At 49.1% G+C, this 16,740-nt stretch overlaps 1 protein-coding gene across 1 annotated transcript in view; it reads left to right on the top strand.

Moving 5' to 3' along the window:
• Positions 1-16,740, top strand: part of Sdk1 (sidekick cell adhesion molecule 1) — a 281,083-nt gene that overhangs the window by 250,672 nt on the left and 13,671 nt on the right. The window contains exons 37-39 of the mRNA XM_059249807.1: positions 8,354-8,518; positions 11,279-11,416; positions 14,955-15,075. Coding sequence (XP_059105790.1) covers positions 8,354-8,518; positions 11,279-11,416; positions 14,955-15,075 — 424 coding nt within the window. The remainder of the gene's footprint in view (positions 1-8,353; positions 8,519-11,278; positions 11,417-14,954; positions 15,076-16,740) is intronic.

Raw genomic sequence — 16,740 nt, 5'->3', positions numbered from 1 at the left:
CCTGATACCTGCGGCGCTTATGCCTGGGCGTTGGAAGGATACATCCAGCGAAGGCCCCTTGGTCATGCTGCACTGGGCTCTCTCTTGGTTCAGAAAAGATGGGATAGCATATAGGAGCAAATACATCCCCTAGACTGGGGCTGGGGAGATGCCGGCATTGAGAGATAAAAGCTGACTCATTCTGTCCTCCAGAAACAAGCATAGCCTTTGACAGCAGATGTGTTTGTACTAGAAGAGACTTCTGTTTTTAGGGTCTCCATTCAGTCTTTCTTCAGATGGAGGAGGAAACTCAGAGTCTGTCTTCTCTAAGGAATGCCCACGCAGAGAGTAAACTCCACAGTTCCACTCATCTTGGGGGTGTGGTGACAGTGATGCTTCCGTAGGAACATTTGCAGCATCTATGTCCTGATGCTTCCCTGCTCTCTTAAGATCTCGAGGCAGACTTTCTCTGACAGTGTGCTAAGAAACAAGATTGATAATCCAGGAATCAGTTCTCCGGGATCAGTCATGGGGGCGTCAATCAGGGAGGATAGTTCAGGGGTTAGTCATCTGAGGACCAGTCACGCAGGGGTCAATCACCTAGGGTATCTATCAGTCACTACCCAGTTAGTCACGCAGGGGTCAGTCACCTAGGGTATCTATCAGTCACTACCCAGTTAGTCACGCAGGGGTCAGTCACCTAGGGTATCTATCAGTCACTACCCATTTAGTCACGCAGGGGTCAGTCACCTAGGGTATCTATCAGTCACTACCTAGTTAGTCACGCAGGGGTCAGTCACCTAGGGTATCTATCAGTCACTACCCAGTTAGTCACGCAGGGGTCAGTCACCTAGGGTATCTATCAGTCACTACCCAGTTAGTCACGCAGGGGTCAGTCATCTAGGGTATCTATCAGTCACTACCTAGTTAGTCACGCAGGGGTCAGTCACCTAGGGTATCTATCAGTCACTACCCAGTTAGTCACGCAGGGGTCAGTCACCTAGGGTATCTATCAGTCACTACCCAGTTAGTCACGCAGGGGTCAGTCATCTAGGGTATCTATCAGTCACTACCCAGTTAGTCACGCAGGGGTCAGTCACCTAGGGTATCTATCAGTCACTACCCAGTTAGTCATTCAGGGGTCAGTCACCTAGGGTATCTATCAGTCACTACCCAGTTAGTCATTCAGGGGTCAGTCACCTAGGGTATCTATCAGTCACTACCTAGTTAGTCACGCAGGGGTCAGTCACCTAGGGTATCTATCAGTCACTACCCAGTTAGTCACGCAGGGGTCAGTCACCTAGGGTATCTATCAGTCACTACCCAGTTAGTCACGCAGGGGTCAGTCATCTAGGGTATCTATCAGTCACTACCTAGTTAGTCACGCAGGGGTCAGTCACCTAGGGTATCTATCAGTCACTACCCAGTTAGTCACGCAGGGGTCAGTCACCTAGGGTATCTATCAGTCACTACCCAGTTAGTCACGCAGGGGTCAGTCATCTAGGGTATCTATCAGTCACTACCCAGTTAGTCACGCAGGGGTCAGTCACCTAGGGTATCTATCAGTCACTACCCAGTTAGTCATTCAGGGGTCAGTCACCTAGGGTATCTATCAGTCACTACCCAGTTAGTCATTCAGGGGTCAGTCACCTAGGGTATCTATCAATCACTATCCAGTTAGTCATTCAGGGGTCAGTCACCTAGGGTATCTATCAGTCACTACCCAGTTAGTCACGCAGGGGTCAGTCACCTAGGGTATCTATCAGTCACTACCCAGTTAGTCATTCAGGGGTCAGTCACCTAGGGTATCTATCAGTCACTACCCAGTTAGTCACGCAGGGGTCAGTCACCTAGGGTATCTATCAGTCACTACCCAGTTAGTCATTCAGGGGTCAGTCATCTAGGGTATCTATCAGTCACTACCCAGTTAGTCACGCAGGGGTCAGTCACCTAGGGTATCTATCAGTCACTACCCAGTTAGTCACACAGGGGTCAGTCACCAGGAGCCGAAAGTCACCCATCGCTGTTGTCTTGTGACTATCCGAGGATCAGGAACTGGGGACTGGGCAGGAGGAGATCAATCAGACATGTGCCAGGCACCCAGGGATCAGCTAAGAGACCCATCACCTACGGGGTCTGTTACCCTGGAGAACCATCACCCAGAAACCAGTCACTCGGGGGCTGATCAGTCACCCAGGAGATGAATCAGTCACTTGAGGGACCAGTGAATCAACCAGGAGACAAGCCAGTCACCCCAGGGAGCAGTCACCCAGGAATTCACCCAGGATCAACCAATCGAGACCTGGCCTTGTAAGGGGAGTGTGGTAACTGTTCTCTTCTAGCCATGCCCCAGCTTTCTCATGGTGATGACAAGTGGGTCACCTGCACTAAATGCCCAGGGTTTTCCTGTGGCAAACACAGGCATGGTGTCCTCTCCTGTTCCGATTGAGTTGGAAGTCCAGGCACTGGGGATCTTCCTGATACAAAGAAAATCAGTTGCACAAATCTCATTATTGTTAATAGTTCTGTAATGTTATTTTTCTCACAAATTTGTGGAGGTATTTTCTCCATCACTGATTTATTGAGATATTTAGCAGCATAATAAAAATGAGAAAAACAGCCCACAGTTGGGAAACAGTGGCCGCTCTCACAGCTGCCAAGATTTTTTTTGTCGCCCCCCCACCACTGGTGATCACCATGTAAATATTGGTGTGGATAAATAGCCCAGTGAATTATAATCCAAGTACGATATGCTAATTTTAGAAGGCAGAATTAAACAAAATTAAAAATGCAAACATTTTCTTCTGTTAATTCAGAAGGAAATCATCTTGGCATGACACCACCACCACCACCCCCATTTTTGAGTGTAAGTGGATTGCTGAATAAATCGCTCAGTGTTGAGATCCTATATCAATATTTTAAAATGTTTTTATAAAAAATGCACAGAGCTCCTGGAGCTATGACAGAGCTCTTAAAGTAAAATGTGGTCTTTGGGAGACGATAGAAGCAGAGGAAATCGTGTTTGTCCCCGGCAACGGAGAATATTAAGTAAACATGAATGCAGGGGACACTGAGAGAACTCGCCACAAAGGTGTTCAGACCTCAGATGCAATGGAAATCCTCCAGGCTCGGGTGCTGTCATCTAACTTTAGTGGGTTTTTAACAACACCCAGTTTGCAAGTCTGTATTTCTATGTTTAGACTCTCATAGCATAACATTATCTTTTTAGTGGAAAACACGCCACAGTGTGTTCAACACTTAGGACCTTGGAGCTAAGCATGAAGTAAAATAGGGGTAGCTGTTATCTATGGAAAGTCTGGTGGAGTTGGGGCCTGAGAGAGGCCATGGGAAGCAAAGATGGCTGCCTGGAGGGGTGTAAATAGATGGGTAGGTAGATGAGTGAGTGAATGATTGGTGGATGATTAGGTTGGTGGGCAGAGAGATGGGTGGGTGGGTAGATAGATGAATGAGTGGATAAGTGAGTGGATAGATAGGTAGGTGGGTGGGTGGATAGATGAATGGATGGATGAGTGGATAAGTGAGTGGACAGGTAGGTAGGTAGGTGGGTGGATGAATGGATGGATAAGTGAGTGGGTAAGTGAATGAGTACATAAATGGGTGTGTGAGTGAATGGGTAGATGAATGGGTGAGTTGGTAAGTAGGTGCATATATGAGTGAATGGATGGATACATAAATGGATGGGTAAGTAGTTGAGTGAATGGGCAGATGATGAATGAGAGGATGAATCAGGTCGGTAGATGGGTTGATAGATGGATAGGTGAGTAAGTACATAAATAGGTGAGTGGATGAATGGGGAGATGGATGGGTGGGTAAGTCAGTGAAGAGGTGGATAGATGAGGGAGTGGGTATGGATGGGTAGATGAATGGGTGGGCAGTTGAGTGAATGGGTGGGTCATAAATGGATGGATGGGTGGGTTGTGGGGGATGGATGAATATATATGGGTAGGTTGGTGGGTAGGTGGGTGGATAGATAAGAACCAATGTTTAATGAATTCTTTAAAAATTCAAGTGCCCTGGGGTATAAACAGTGAAGTAAACTGAGCACATGCTCTGGAAGCTGTGGGTAGAACAGCTGCCTTTCCTGGAATGGGGGCACGGGGGCAGGGGAGGAGAGGGACACACATTCTCACTTTCCCTCTCCTCCCAGCCTCCATCCTACACTGTGCCTAGCCTAGGAGACTCCTGTTCCCTGAGGGGCAGAAGAGCATCCCACCACAGAGTGGGCCCTGAATATTTGTAGGTGAACAAGGAAACGTCAGAGGGGTTCCAGCACTCTGCAAGCTGGGTGTATTAAAGGCACTATCACTCCAGACTGTTCTTAAGCAAAATTCACGTAAGAAATGTCAACCAGGGCTGGAGAGGTGGCTCAGTGGTTAAGATCACTTGCTGTTTTTACAGAGGACCTGAGTTCGGTTCCCAGCATCTATTTCAGGTGGCTCACAACTGCCTGTAACTCCAGCCCCAGGAGATCCAGCTCCCTCTTCTGGATGCCAAAGGCACCTGCACATACAGGACATACATTCGCATAAACACTTACAGATACATATAAATAAAAATAAACCTTTTAGAAATACGCAAACCACACTAACATCCATTCTGTGCACGTAAGCCTTGTTATTTTAGGTGGGGGGAGGGACCACTTATGCCCCAGTTTGCTGTGGTGACATTGCCACCCCTGGCGGCTCTCCTGATGAATAACAACCAGATGTGAATATGTAGGAATAAATCACTGGGCTCAAGCCTCTGCTGGTGTTGTTAAAACCATCAGCATCGCCTGATTCATTAACCTGTGACTATCGGGGCTTCGCCAGGGCAAAGTCTCAACCCTGAGCAAACACAGACTCACACACCGGCAATCTCCTCCTGTTTACCATTGGGCTAATCCCTCCGAGTGCATCTTCTGCAAAGGAGGTGTGGCGAGGTTTCGTTTCCCATCGCTCCTGGGCCGTAAAAACAGGCAGTACGTGCACATGTATATTCAGCGGGCTTTTCCTCCCCAGATCGCCTGTGTTTTCAAGTCCTGCACACCTCTGCCTGTAAGAGGAAATTGAACCTGGGAAGGATTTCTACATTATAGGAACAATTTAGGCTGTGCACCCACCTTTTAGCAGCAGCCTCCTTGGGGAATTTGTATTTTATTTGCAGTCACTCATGTTGCACTGAGTGTGAAGCAGTATGCTAAGCACTTTATAAATGAAAACATTGAATCCTCAAGGCAGGCCTACACTGTACATACCTATGTTATCACCATTTGACAGAGAAGGTCCAGAGAGGTTGAGTTCTCTGCCTATGGTCACACAGCCAATGACAGAGCCAAGCTTTGCACTAAGGCTACGTAGTTATAGACAGTTTGTTCAGCCACAGTGCTTTGGGTTTTCAGTTTGTTGTTCAACAATAATGTTGAAACATGGCCTTGTGTAGCCCAGGCTGGCCTAGAACGAACTTGTTATGAAGCCAAGGGTGACTTCTGATTGTCCTGCCTCCACCATGTAAGTGCATGGCCGCCATGCCAGTGCCCCATGACCACTTCCCTGGCTATACTGCCTCCACTCTGTTGGTTGGTGCTTTGGAATCACCTTTTTCTTTTTTTTCTACATAAGACATGTTCTGGCTTTGATCTTATTCACATTTTCCTAAATACCAAAATTTACATAAATTTAGTATTTACCTACTGTGGAAAACTATAAAAGTCACCACTTCATAGTGTGTGTGTGTGTGTGTGTGTGTGTGTGTGTGTGTGTGTGTGTGTGTGTGTGTCCGTCCGTGTGTGTGTCCGTGTGTGTCCCTGTTCCTGTCCCTGTGGAGGCCAGAGATCAACCTTGGATACCATTCTTCAGTCATCATCCATAGGGTCTCTCTCTAGCCTGGAGCTCACCCATTAGGCCAGGCTGACTGTCCACAGAGCACTGAGGATCCTCCTGTCTCTGCCTCCCCAGTTCTGAGACTACAAGTGTGTGCCTCCATGCCCAGCTGGGAATTGAACTCAGGGCTGCATACTTATACAGCAAACCGTTTATCCCTGAGCCATCTCCCCAGCCACACTTAAACTGTGTGAAGCGTACGGCTCAGTAGCTTTGAGTAACTTCATGGTGCTGTGTATCCCTCACTACCATCCATCTTTCATCCTGGAAACCCAGACTCTGGCGCCACTCCCTGGAACCCAGCATCCTACGCTGTCTCCAGCGCTTGAACAACCCCGAGGACCTTATCTAAACAAAATTGTGCAGTATGTGGCCTTTTGTGACCAGTTGACTTCACTGGGCATCTTGTCCTCAGCACCCATGCATAGTGTCAGAATCCCCTCATTTTGAAAGCAAAGTAGTATTCCATTGTGTCCACATGCAGTGTTTTGTTTAGCCCTTTGTCTGTCCATGGGTCACTTGGGTAGTTTCTACTTTCTGGTACTGTGAATATTACTGAGAATGTGGATTTGCATCTATCCAGAATACAAAAATCTTTTTCTTTTTTTCTTTTTTTCTTTTTTTTTTTTTTTTTTTGGTTTTTCGAGACAGGGTTTCTCTGTGTAGCTTTGCGCCTTTCCTGGAACTCACTTGGTAGCCCAGGCTGGCCTCGAACTCACAGAGATCCGCCTGGCTCTGCCTCCCGAGTGCTGGGATTAAAGGCGTGCGCCACCACCGCCCGGCACAAAAATCTTAAAAATAAAAAAAAGCATATTGGTAGCACCAGAGCATTGACTAAAAATGTCAGGCTGGGACATAGCTCAGCATTATATCACTAACAATCTACCAAGTCTGCTTAATGATCAAAGGAATTTATTTGGGGGTTAACTCACAAGACAGAATAAAGGAATTTGTCACAGGATCCTGGAAGGGTGAGACATGGTCCAACACTGTTCTCTGGCAAGCTCTGCCCTGGTCTGTCCCAGCATCCAAAAACACGAGGTAGCAAAGAGAGAGGGCTGCATACATGCGTCCCAGGTCTTACGGGTCCCCCAGCGGCCATGCCATCTACCTCAAGGTCATAGACAAATATAACAGTTACCTGCTACCTCACTAGGGCCAATGCTTCAGGACAGGGCTCAAACAGCTCCTATTACAGAATCCCTCCATTTTGAAAGTGGAGTAGTATTCCATTGTGTGCACATGCAGTGTTTTGTTTAGCCCTTTGTCTATCCATGGGTCACTTGGGTGGTTTCTACCTTCTGGCACTGTGAATATTACTGAGAATATAGATTTGTAAGCATCTGTCCAGAATACAAAATCTTTAAAAAAAAAAAAAAATAGCTCCAGATCATTGACTAAAAATGTCAGGCTGCGGCAGTAGAGCACCTGCCTAGAACCCCTCAGTGAGGGTCTGGGAGAGTGGCTCAGCCATGAAGCACGGCTGGGTTTGATCCCTAGCAGTCGTGGGGTTCAAGTAAAACACTCACTCTGCATTTAGGGCAGGCTTGACACTGCAGGTGCTCAAGACACTTGGCGTTGATAAGATATTTTCACTGGGGAAGTGGCCCTCAAGGCAGAAACCGGGGTCTAAATCCCAGCAGAGAACATGGAGCTCTGACAGTGTTGCCCCCAACCATGTATTGAGCCTGCATTTTCCATATAACCCAACACTCTGCTCCGAAAGAGATGGAGCCCAAGATAGGTGGATTACAGCCACTCCAGGAGCACAGATGTCCGTTCTGTCCACAATGCATGGAGAACGCCGCGTACCACCACAGTGATGGGAGCAGTGAGACAGGAAGCCATGGCTCAAACTGTCCCCTCAACCAGCTGGCTGGGTTTGTTTCCAGTCAGAACAGGGTTGGAACCCGTAATGAGTGCGGGCCAGCTGGTGACCAGCTAGTGTCCAGGTGGAGCTGTCTGCAGGTCAAGAATGGGATCAGAAGGGTCAGCGACGGGGTGTATAGCACAGGACAGGCAGGGGAAGCAGTGAGCCAGAAGGGAGCCAGTATCCCTAAGGTGACAGCAAGTGGGAAAACAGGGGGACCTAGAACCCATGAGAATATGATAAGAAGGAGAGAGAGAAGAGAATGCCACTCCTGAATGGTGAGACGGTTTAATCAAGCCTGATGACCCAATTTTGGTGCCAGAACTCTCATGGTAGATGGAGAATTAAGTCCCACAAGTTGTCCCTTGATCTCCACGTGTGCACTGTGACATGTCCATACCCCCACACAAAATAAATAAAGGTAATAACAAATAAATAAATCATCGTGCCCAGCTCGCTCCTCTGAGACATTTGTTGATGAAGGAGGCACTCCACCGTGGTCCGCTCCTGCCCCTGAGGCTGGCATCAGATGCCCTGTCCCAGGCTGCTGTGAGCTGGCCAGCACTGCAGGTCTCCAGAAGAGCTGCCCTGACCGCTGCTCCATCTCTGACCCCTCTTGCAGATGAAGGCTTATGGGACATGTTTGCAAAGGATATTCCCCGGAGTGCTACATCATACACCGTGGGCCTGGACAAACTACGGCAAGGGGTGACCTACGAGTTCCGGGTGGTGGCTGTGAACAAGGCAGGCTTTGGGGAACCCAGCCGCCCTTCCACAGCGGTGTCAGGTAAGCCCGTCAGGACACTTGGGGGCTACATCAAGTGGAAGCGCCCATCACATGGAGGCCTGGCCTCCAGCTGGGTGGAGGAGCTGTTGCAGATCACAGTGGGGAGCACGGTATAGACTCTCTGTATTATGCAACTCCTCCCTGGGACTGCCTTCTTCAAGCAGAACCCCAGACCCTGAGCCACTGCCGAAGGACATTCTATAGACAAGGTAGGATTTCCATGCCATATCAAAACCCCAGGCATGGTGACAGGCACTTGCTGTCTCAGCTCTGCATAGGTAGAGGGAGGATCCCTGGGGCCTGATCTGTGAGCTCCAGGGCCATGAGGGACCCTGTATAAAAGGTGATGGGTGCTATTCCTGATGATGACACCTACAGTTCACCTCTGGCCTACACACACATACACACACACACACACACACACACACACACACACACGCGCGCGCGCGCGCGCGAAAAAGGATATAAAACCCTGCTTGATCTGTGAAGAACTGGTATGAAGTGACTTCATGCCCATGTGGCCCTGAACCCCGCACAGCAGACAGCAGGTGGAATGCAGCTCCCTTATTTCTTCCATGGAGCATCATCCACAAACACTTCTGAGATCACACAGCATCCAAGCCAGCCGTGCCTGCCATCTGGACCGCAGTCAACTCATGACATCCTTCAGAAATACTAGCCACCTTCACACACTGGCCTCACATCAGGACCCAACCTCTGTGATAAGAGCTCCCCACAGGACAGCTGAGGCCTCTCTCCCCTGCCAAGAGGCAGAACTGGCCGGCACTCCTGGGTGGCCAGCCTGAGAGTCACGGGACTTGCTACATAGGATATTGAATGCACAGCGAGACACCCCACTTACATCCTTCAGATTCAAAACACTGTCATCGCCTGAGAAGCCCTGTGGTGTACCATTATCCAAAGCCAATTTCCCCTTTATTCCCAGCATGCACTTATTCGTCATCCAGCCAGTGAGATACTTTATGTGAAGGTGGAAGTGTTTTCTGGAGATTTGGGCAGCTGGAAGCAGACCCTCGGCTTTGCCTGTAAGAGGCTGGTCATTCAGGGCCCTCGGTGCCACTTAACCAGCTCCCCCACAGGGACACCCCCAAAAGGCAGGAGTGGGGCCCTACAGGCCCAGCACCTGTAGAGAAGACATTTTCCCATTTTCCTCTCTTAGTAAACAGAATAGAACAGACGGGAAGGAGGAAGCAGACCCTTTGCCCAAGCAGTTTTTACATGAAACATGTTTGAATAGATGTCTCAAAAGCAGGTTCGCACTCAGAGCCCACAGTTCAGCTGAGTTTTGCTAGGGACATAAAATAACACACAGCCCCAGACTTCAGGGCCTCCTGGACCAGTGGAGGAGGCCAGCAGGGGGCTAAACATGCCCAGTGGGCTTCTGAGACCAGCAGTATCTATCAAATCCAGAGACCTGGAGGGCTCAGCCATTGCCTTGTTTGGCACCAAAGGGAGCCAGTGGAGGAGGTGGGTGGGAGCAGGGGTGTGGTATTTCCATTTAGGAAGATTTCTCTAGTGACAGTGTTAAAGGATGTGAGTGAGGGGGTAGTAGAGTAGAGAATGGTCAAGATGGTTGGGACCCTGTTGCCATGGTGAGATCAACAAGTGTAATGAAGCAAAGCACACAGCATCCCTTGAGGGAAGGCTGAGCCAGAGAGGGGAAACAGGGTCCCACTTTAAGTCAGTGTTTCTAAGGAGGTAGGATTAGGAGGGGCATGGCGATGGTTCTCAGGATAAGGTCTGAAGTAGGAGAGGGGTCTGGTGTGTGTCCATCCGGTCCTGTTTCTCTTCCTGCCGCCATGACACAGTACCCTGACAAAAACAACTTGTTCCGGGTCCCAGCTCAAGGGTACAATGCATCATGATTTGGGAGTCATGGAGGCAGGAGCCTGAGGCAGCCACTCACATCACATTGACAGCCAAGAAGCAAAGAGCAACGAATGCACACTCAGCTCCCTTTCTTCACTTATAGAGTGTCTTAGTCAAGGTTTCTATTGCTGTGAAGAGACGCCATGACCATGGCAACTCTTATAAAGGAAAACATTCAGTTGAGGCTGGCTTACAGTTCAGAGGCTCAGTCCATTATCATCATGGCAAGAAGTATAGCGGCTGCATGCAGGCAGACATGGTGCTGGAGAGGTAGCTGAGAGTTCTACATCTGGAACCGCAGGCAGCAGGAAGAGACAGTGAGACACTGGGCCTGGCTTGAGCCTCTGAGACCTCAAAGACTGCCACCAGTGACACACTTCCTCCAACAAAGCCACACCTACTCTACAAGGCCACACCTCCAATAGTGCCATTCTTTATGGGCCTATGGAGCCAATTTTTATTCAAACCACCACATATATCCTAGAACTCCAGCCAAGGAATGGTGGCACCCACAGTTAAGATGGGTCTTCTGCCCTCTTCAGTTAACCTGACCAACCTGATAACCCCTTACTGTACCCAGAGACTTGGCTTCAGGGTTAGTCTAGGTCCTGCCAAGTTGAAAGTTAAAAGTAACCATGACAGACCCCCAAGCTTGACTCCATAGAGAAGGCAGAAAAATTCCCAAGGGTGGATTCCCAAACCTGCTATGGAGCTTGTGGGATTTCCAGAAGAGCATGCCTTTTCCTACAGCATGTGCTGGGCTGTGACAAGCCCCCCTGGAGAGCTCTTTCTCTTCCCTGCTGCTAGATTCCAGGGAGATGGCTGTATGGAGCTGATGTTGAGCCTCATCCTATATGGTCTTCTCCACAGCACAAGCTGAAGTTCCCTTCTATGAGGAATGGTGGTTCCTGCTAGTGATGGCGCTCTCCAGCCTCCTCCTTGTCCTCCTGGTGGTCTTCGCACTGGTCCTGCATGGGCAAAGCAAGAAGTACAAGAACTGTGGCACAGGTGTGACATCTGCCTCTGTCTTACATGGTGACCTGGCATTTGGTCATGAGGACTGACATTTGATTTCTCTGCTGGATCTGCCAGGGTCTCTTTTAACGGTGCTTAAATATTAGGGAAACAAGTGCCTCAGTGGTAGAGCACCTTCCTAGAATCCCCCAGTGGGGGTCTGGGGTGTGGCTCAGTGGTAGAGCACCTGCCTAGAATCCCCCAGTGAGGGGCTGGGGTGTGGCTCAGTGGTAGAGCACCTGCCTAGAATCTCCCAGTACAGGGCTGGGGTGTGGCTCAGTGGTAGAGCACCTGCCTAGAATCTCCCAGTACAGGGCTGGGGTAGTAGAGAGCTCTCCTAGCATGCCAGAGTCCCCAAGCTCCAGGCCTGGCGATACAGTTTCTGACCCCTTATATTAGCCATGGTGTTGGACTTGCTGGGTTCTCTGAATCTTCCTTCCCATGCCCCATTGCTCTTATGCGCTCACATTTTTAAATAGGACTAGACAGGATGAGTGTTAAACAAGAAAAGTCTCATCCCAGCCCCTCTGATGTAGGGATAAGCTGGGACCCACCTGAGTATTCCATCACACTGAGTATGACGGAAATTTCCTATGGTAGGGCCTTTCTCATGTACTTGAGCCTGGACTTCCTTTTCCATCCCCTCCACATCCCCTCCTCCAGCTCTGACCCCTCTGAGGGTCAGTTCCCTCATTGTCAGCAGAGCTCCATGCTCAGCACTGAGCCAGCGCTCCATCAGCGCGCGTGGGCTGTTGGACTGGTCACCACTGTCAGAGAAAGGAACATGTAGGTGGGACATGAAGCCAGCTGCAGGAACACTCATGTGGTGTGGCTTCTTAGACATGGAGGTCAGGAGAAGGCCACGTGGAAGCATGTGTCTTGAAGGCAATGCTGTGATTGCACCTTGGGGGAGAGGAGCAGAGAGGGATGGTGTGAGAGTCAGCCTTATGGATGCTGTGTGGACTCCACACCTGCCCAGAAGTGATGGCTACACGAGATGAGAACACACACTTCACACGGATGCTCTTTACTGTCCTCAGTTTTGAAAAGTCTCATAATGACCAGTAAGACCATTTCTCAGCCTAACTAGAAAACAGCTTTACACCTGTAGTCTTCCACCCCCACCCCCGAGTCCCCACCTGGCAATGGTTCTCAAAGCTCTGGCTGAGCCAGAGAACACAACAGGGGCTGTGGAGGTAACTCAGTTGGTAAAGTACTAGCTGTAAACATGACCAGAGTTATTTCCCCAGCCTCACATAAAGAAAGCCGGGCTTGGTGCTACATGCTAGTAATCCCAGAGCTGGAGGGGTGGGGACGGGTGGATCACTGGGGCTCTCTGACCAGCCTAGCTTGATCTGTAAGTCCCAGGTCCCAAGGAGAGACCCTGCCTCAAAAAAGATGGTTGATTCCTGGGGAATGGTACCCCAGCCAGGCTGACCTCTGGCTTCCATACATACGTGCACATGTGTACACACACACACACACACACACACACACACACACACACACACACACTACAACTACCAGGCTACTTAGACCTACCTTTGACTCCAGTTTCCACTGTCAGTCCGTCTTTACTTTCTAGAATGGTCTGTCCCTGATGGGGATCTGTTAATCTGATAATGAAGATCACAGCCATGCTGGTCCCCTGGGGCAAAAGTAGCACTCCAGGGATCCCTCCCAGGCATCAGCACCACCAGAGGGGCTAATGAGATGGAGCGCCTAAATCGCCTAGACATTAGCAATCCATCCCTGCAAGGAAAGAGTTTATTCTTTTTCTTTTCTGTATAAATTCACTTCTAACAAGTGTTCGTAAATCAGATTTTATTCCCCTGGGATTTGCAGTGTATGAATGGCATGTCATTTTAGTGAGTTAATGCAGTTACAGAAGAGCATAAAGTCTCTCTCTCCTCTTCCATCTGGAAAACAGACTAGAAAAGACACATCAGACCTGCAGCTTCCAATACCCAGGCTCCCCCTAGGGTATTAATTTAACATCATAATTGAAGCCTGAAGGTGGGGCTTGTCTGCCCAAAGGTGACTTGTGTGTGTGTGTGGGGGGGCTGAACCTTTTCATGTCCTTAGTTGTTGCCTAGCAGGAGCCTGATGGCCCCTCTCATTTTGTCCTCACCACCCAACACCCATCAAGTCACATCCCTGAGCAGAGGCAAACCTAACATCCATCTACCACACTGGTTCTATGGGCTGGTGTCTCAGCATCCAGCCACATGGAAGGTACAGGGTGCCCATCGCAGGGAATCCTCTCAGGGTGAACACGTACTTTACCATGTCCTCAGAGCAGGGTGATACTCTCCTAGGGGTAGCAGGAGAGTGGGGAACATGTCAGATAAAATCCTCACCTTTCAAAGAATCTCTCAGCCGACATTAGAAGGTAAAAGACAGAGTCTAGTCTGAGCACCAAGTAAATGTGCTAGTGCAAACTTCCAGGGTGGGGGCTGGGGAGATGGTTTAGTGAGCAAGAGTGCTTGCTATACAAACATAAAGATCTGAATTCAAATCCCCAACACCCATGTAAAATCTAGGGCGTGGCAGTACCCGTATCTATAACCCCAGTGCTATGTGGGGTTTAACCTAATCTAGAAAACCTTCCACAGACACAACCAGAGGTTTATCTCTTGGGTGATTCTGAATTCCAATACATTGTCAAGCAAGATTGATCATCACATAGGGCTAGAGAGATGACTCAGCAGGTAAAGGCACCTGCTGCCAAGCCTGAAGACCTGAGTTCAATTCCCAGGACCTGACTCAACTCCTGAAAGTTGTCCTCTGACCTCTGCCCAGGTGCTATAGCATGCACACCCACAGAAACCCACAGAAACACACCAGATAGGTAGGTAGGTGATAGATAGATAGATAGATAGATAGATAGATAGATAGATAGATAGATAATAGATAGATAATAGATAGATAGATAAATAGATGATAGATGATAGAAGATAGATAGACAGACAGACAGACAGACAGATAGATAGATAGAAAGAAATAATTTTTAAAGTTTAACCCTCACAGTTACACACTTGTAGGTTAATTTAAAAGCCAGTGATTAATGTAAAGACACATGCAGCTGTCACCACCATCCATTTGGGACATCTTTGTCACTTAAAGGAAATGCTTTCTTTACCTATCTTACCCATACAAGCATATTTTTTACTTTCAGTTTTGTTCCATGGGTTGTGAATTTTTTAATTATGTGACTTGTGAAACATCTGACTTCCCTGACTTTTAATAAGGGTATGCATTCTGAGCATATTTTCATAAAACATTGGCAAGGATACTGGCATTTTGGCATCAGGCAAGATAAACACTGAAACATTAATATCACTATTCTGCTCCAGCGTTATGGCGCGTGCATAGCTTTGCTCCAACTGTCTCTCTAGCTGAGGCTGATGCCCAGTGGTTTTAGGGGTCACATCAGACAGAGCACAGGAGCTGCTGGTGCTGACTGACCCACCCCTGGGTCACTGCAGGGGACACATTACTAAGACTATGCCGCTTTCCCCGTCGGCTCTAGGTAAGGGCATCTCCAACATGGAAGAGTCAGTGACCCTGGATAACGGAGGGTTTGCTGCCTTGGAGCTCAACAGCCGTCACCTCAACGTCAAAAGCACCTTCTCAAAAAAGAATGGAACCAGGTAGGAGGCTGTGCTGAAGGCTGAACACCTGAGATGTGTCCCCCATCCACAGGCACCCCCCCAAGCGAATTCCATATAAAGCAATGTGCGTCTGTGACTCCTGCACTCCTGTGGGATGGGAGACAGGAGAATCCCTGGATGCTCAGGGACCAGCTAGCCTGCTGTACACAGCAGCAAACAGAGTCCCCATCTCAAACAAGGTAGAAGGCAAGGACCAACACCAGAAGTTGTCCTCTGACCTCCACGTCGGTGCCCTCGCATGGGCACAACTGCACTCACACACATACTCACGTGCATGCATACCGTCACACACACAAGCATGGGGATTTCCAGTGTTGAGGGCTGTTCTTCTCACAGAGCCAGGTTCCATATGCGTCTGCTTTTCAGTGAAGAGAGGGGGGCTCACCCCTGTCAGGGACAGGGCAGGCCGAAGGCCGCAGTTGCTCTATTGTCTGCCAGACTTACAGTGACAAACTCATCAAGCCTCACGATGCTTTTGGCCTCTGCCGCTCAGGGGGTTGAATTGTTTGAAAGGCACTGAGGCCCGGAGCTGACTGAGCTGACCTCCATCTTCCGAGGAAGAGGGTCCCGGCTGAGGCTGCTCTTGCACTTGGCCCCGATCCAGAGCACACAGGCACCACCACCCCAACTACCCTCCTTAGGGCGGGAAGGGGAAGCTAGTGGCACCCACTCTCCTCTTTTCCGTTTCACTTGTCTCCTGAGAGTCAGGGTTTTCCTGCTGAGCCAGAGAAACATGAAAAGGTAGTCACGGAATGTCAAGACGAAGAGGAACTCGTCACAGGGGACTTTTAAATGGCACTGCTGTGTCCCGCCCTCTGCTGCAGGTCCCTTTCCACTGCTGCAGAGCTCGTGGCCTTGAAGCCCAGACCAAGGATAAACAGTCCTCCAGGCTGTTAACAGAACAACTATGTAAACAGACTCCTATGTAAACAGAAAATTATTTTGTGATAAAGTTGGAAGGTCCTGGCCCACAAAGGAATGTCCCCAAGGAGTCCTCCACTAAGAGAAACATGGACAACTGATATCAGCAAAATGGGGACCTGAGGCTCCGAGGGGAGCTGTTACAAAAGTGGGGTAGGATTTGCAGGTGTTGGATAAGAAGGTCTTTCCAGCAGGGCCCACTGAAGCAGACCTGTCATCCCAGGTACTCAGGAGGCTCAGGCAAGTTTAAGGCCTGCCTGGGTTATGGAGCTAGTTCAAATCCAGCCTGGGGAATAGAGCTAGACCCTGTCTCAAAATAAAGAAAGGGCTGAGGATATAGCTCAGCAGTAGAGCACCTGCCTAGAATACCCCAGTGAGGGGCTGGGGTGTGGCTCAGTGGTAGAGTACCTGCCTAGAATCCCCCAGTGAGGGCTTGGAGAAGTCATCAGTAGAACATTTAGGTAAAGGCACCTGCCACGAAGCCTGATGGCCCGAGTTCAGTTCCTGGGACTCACATGGAAGGCCCTGGGTTCAGTCCTCAGCTCCAAGGGGAAAAAGGCGAACATGCAGATATATGTGCATATAATAAGCATGAAAATAATTTCTAAAAGATTTTTCAAAAAGGAACAAGACAGGAAGTTGCAAGCTGAAGGGTGTATTTGTTTTCCATTGCCATGTGACAGATGACCATAATATAACACTATCTCAGAAGGTAGAGATTGC

Source organism: Peromyscus eremicus, chromosome 23 (assembly GCF_949786415.1).
Source record: "Peromyscus eremicus chromosome 23, PerEre_H2_v1, whole genome shotgun sequence".
Lineage (NCBI taxonomy): Eukaryota > Metazoa > Chordata > Mammalia > Rodentia > Cricetidae > Peromyscus > Peromyscus eremicus.
This window is presented reverse-complemented; position numbering and strand designations above follow the sequence as displayed.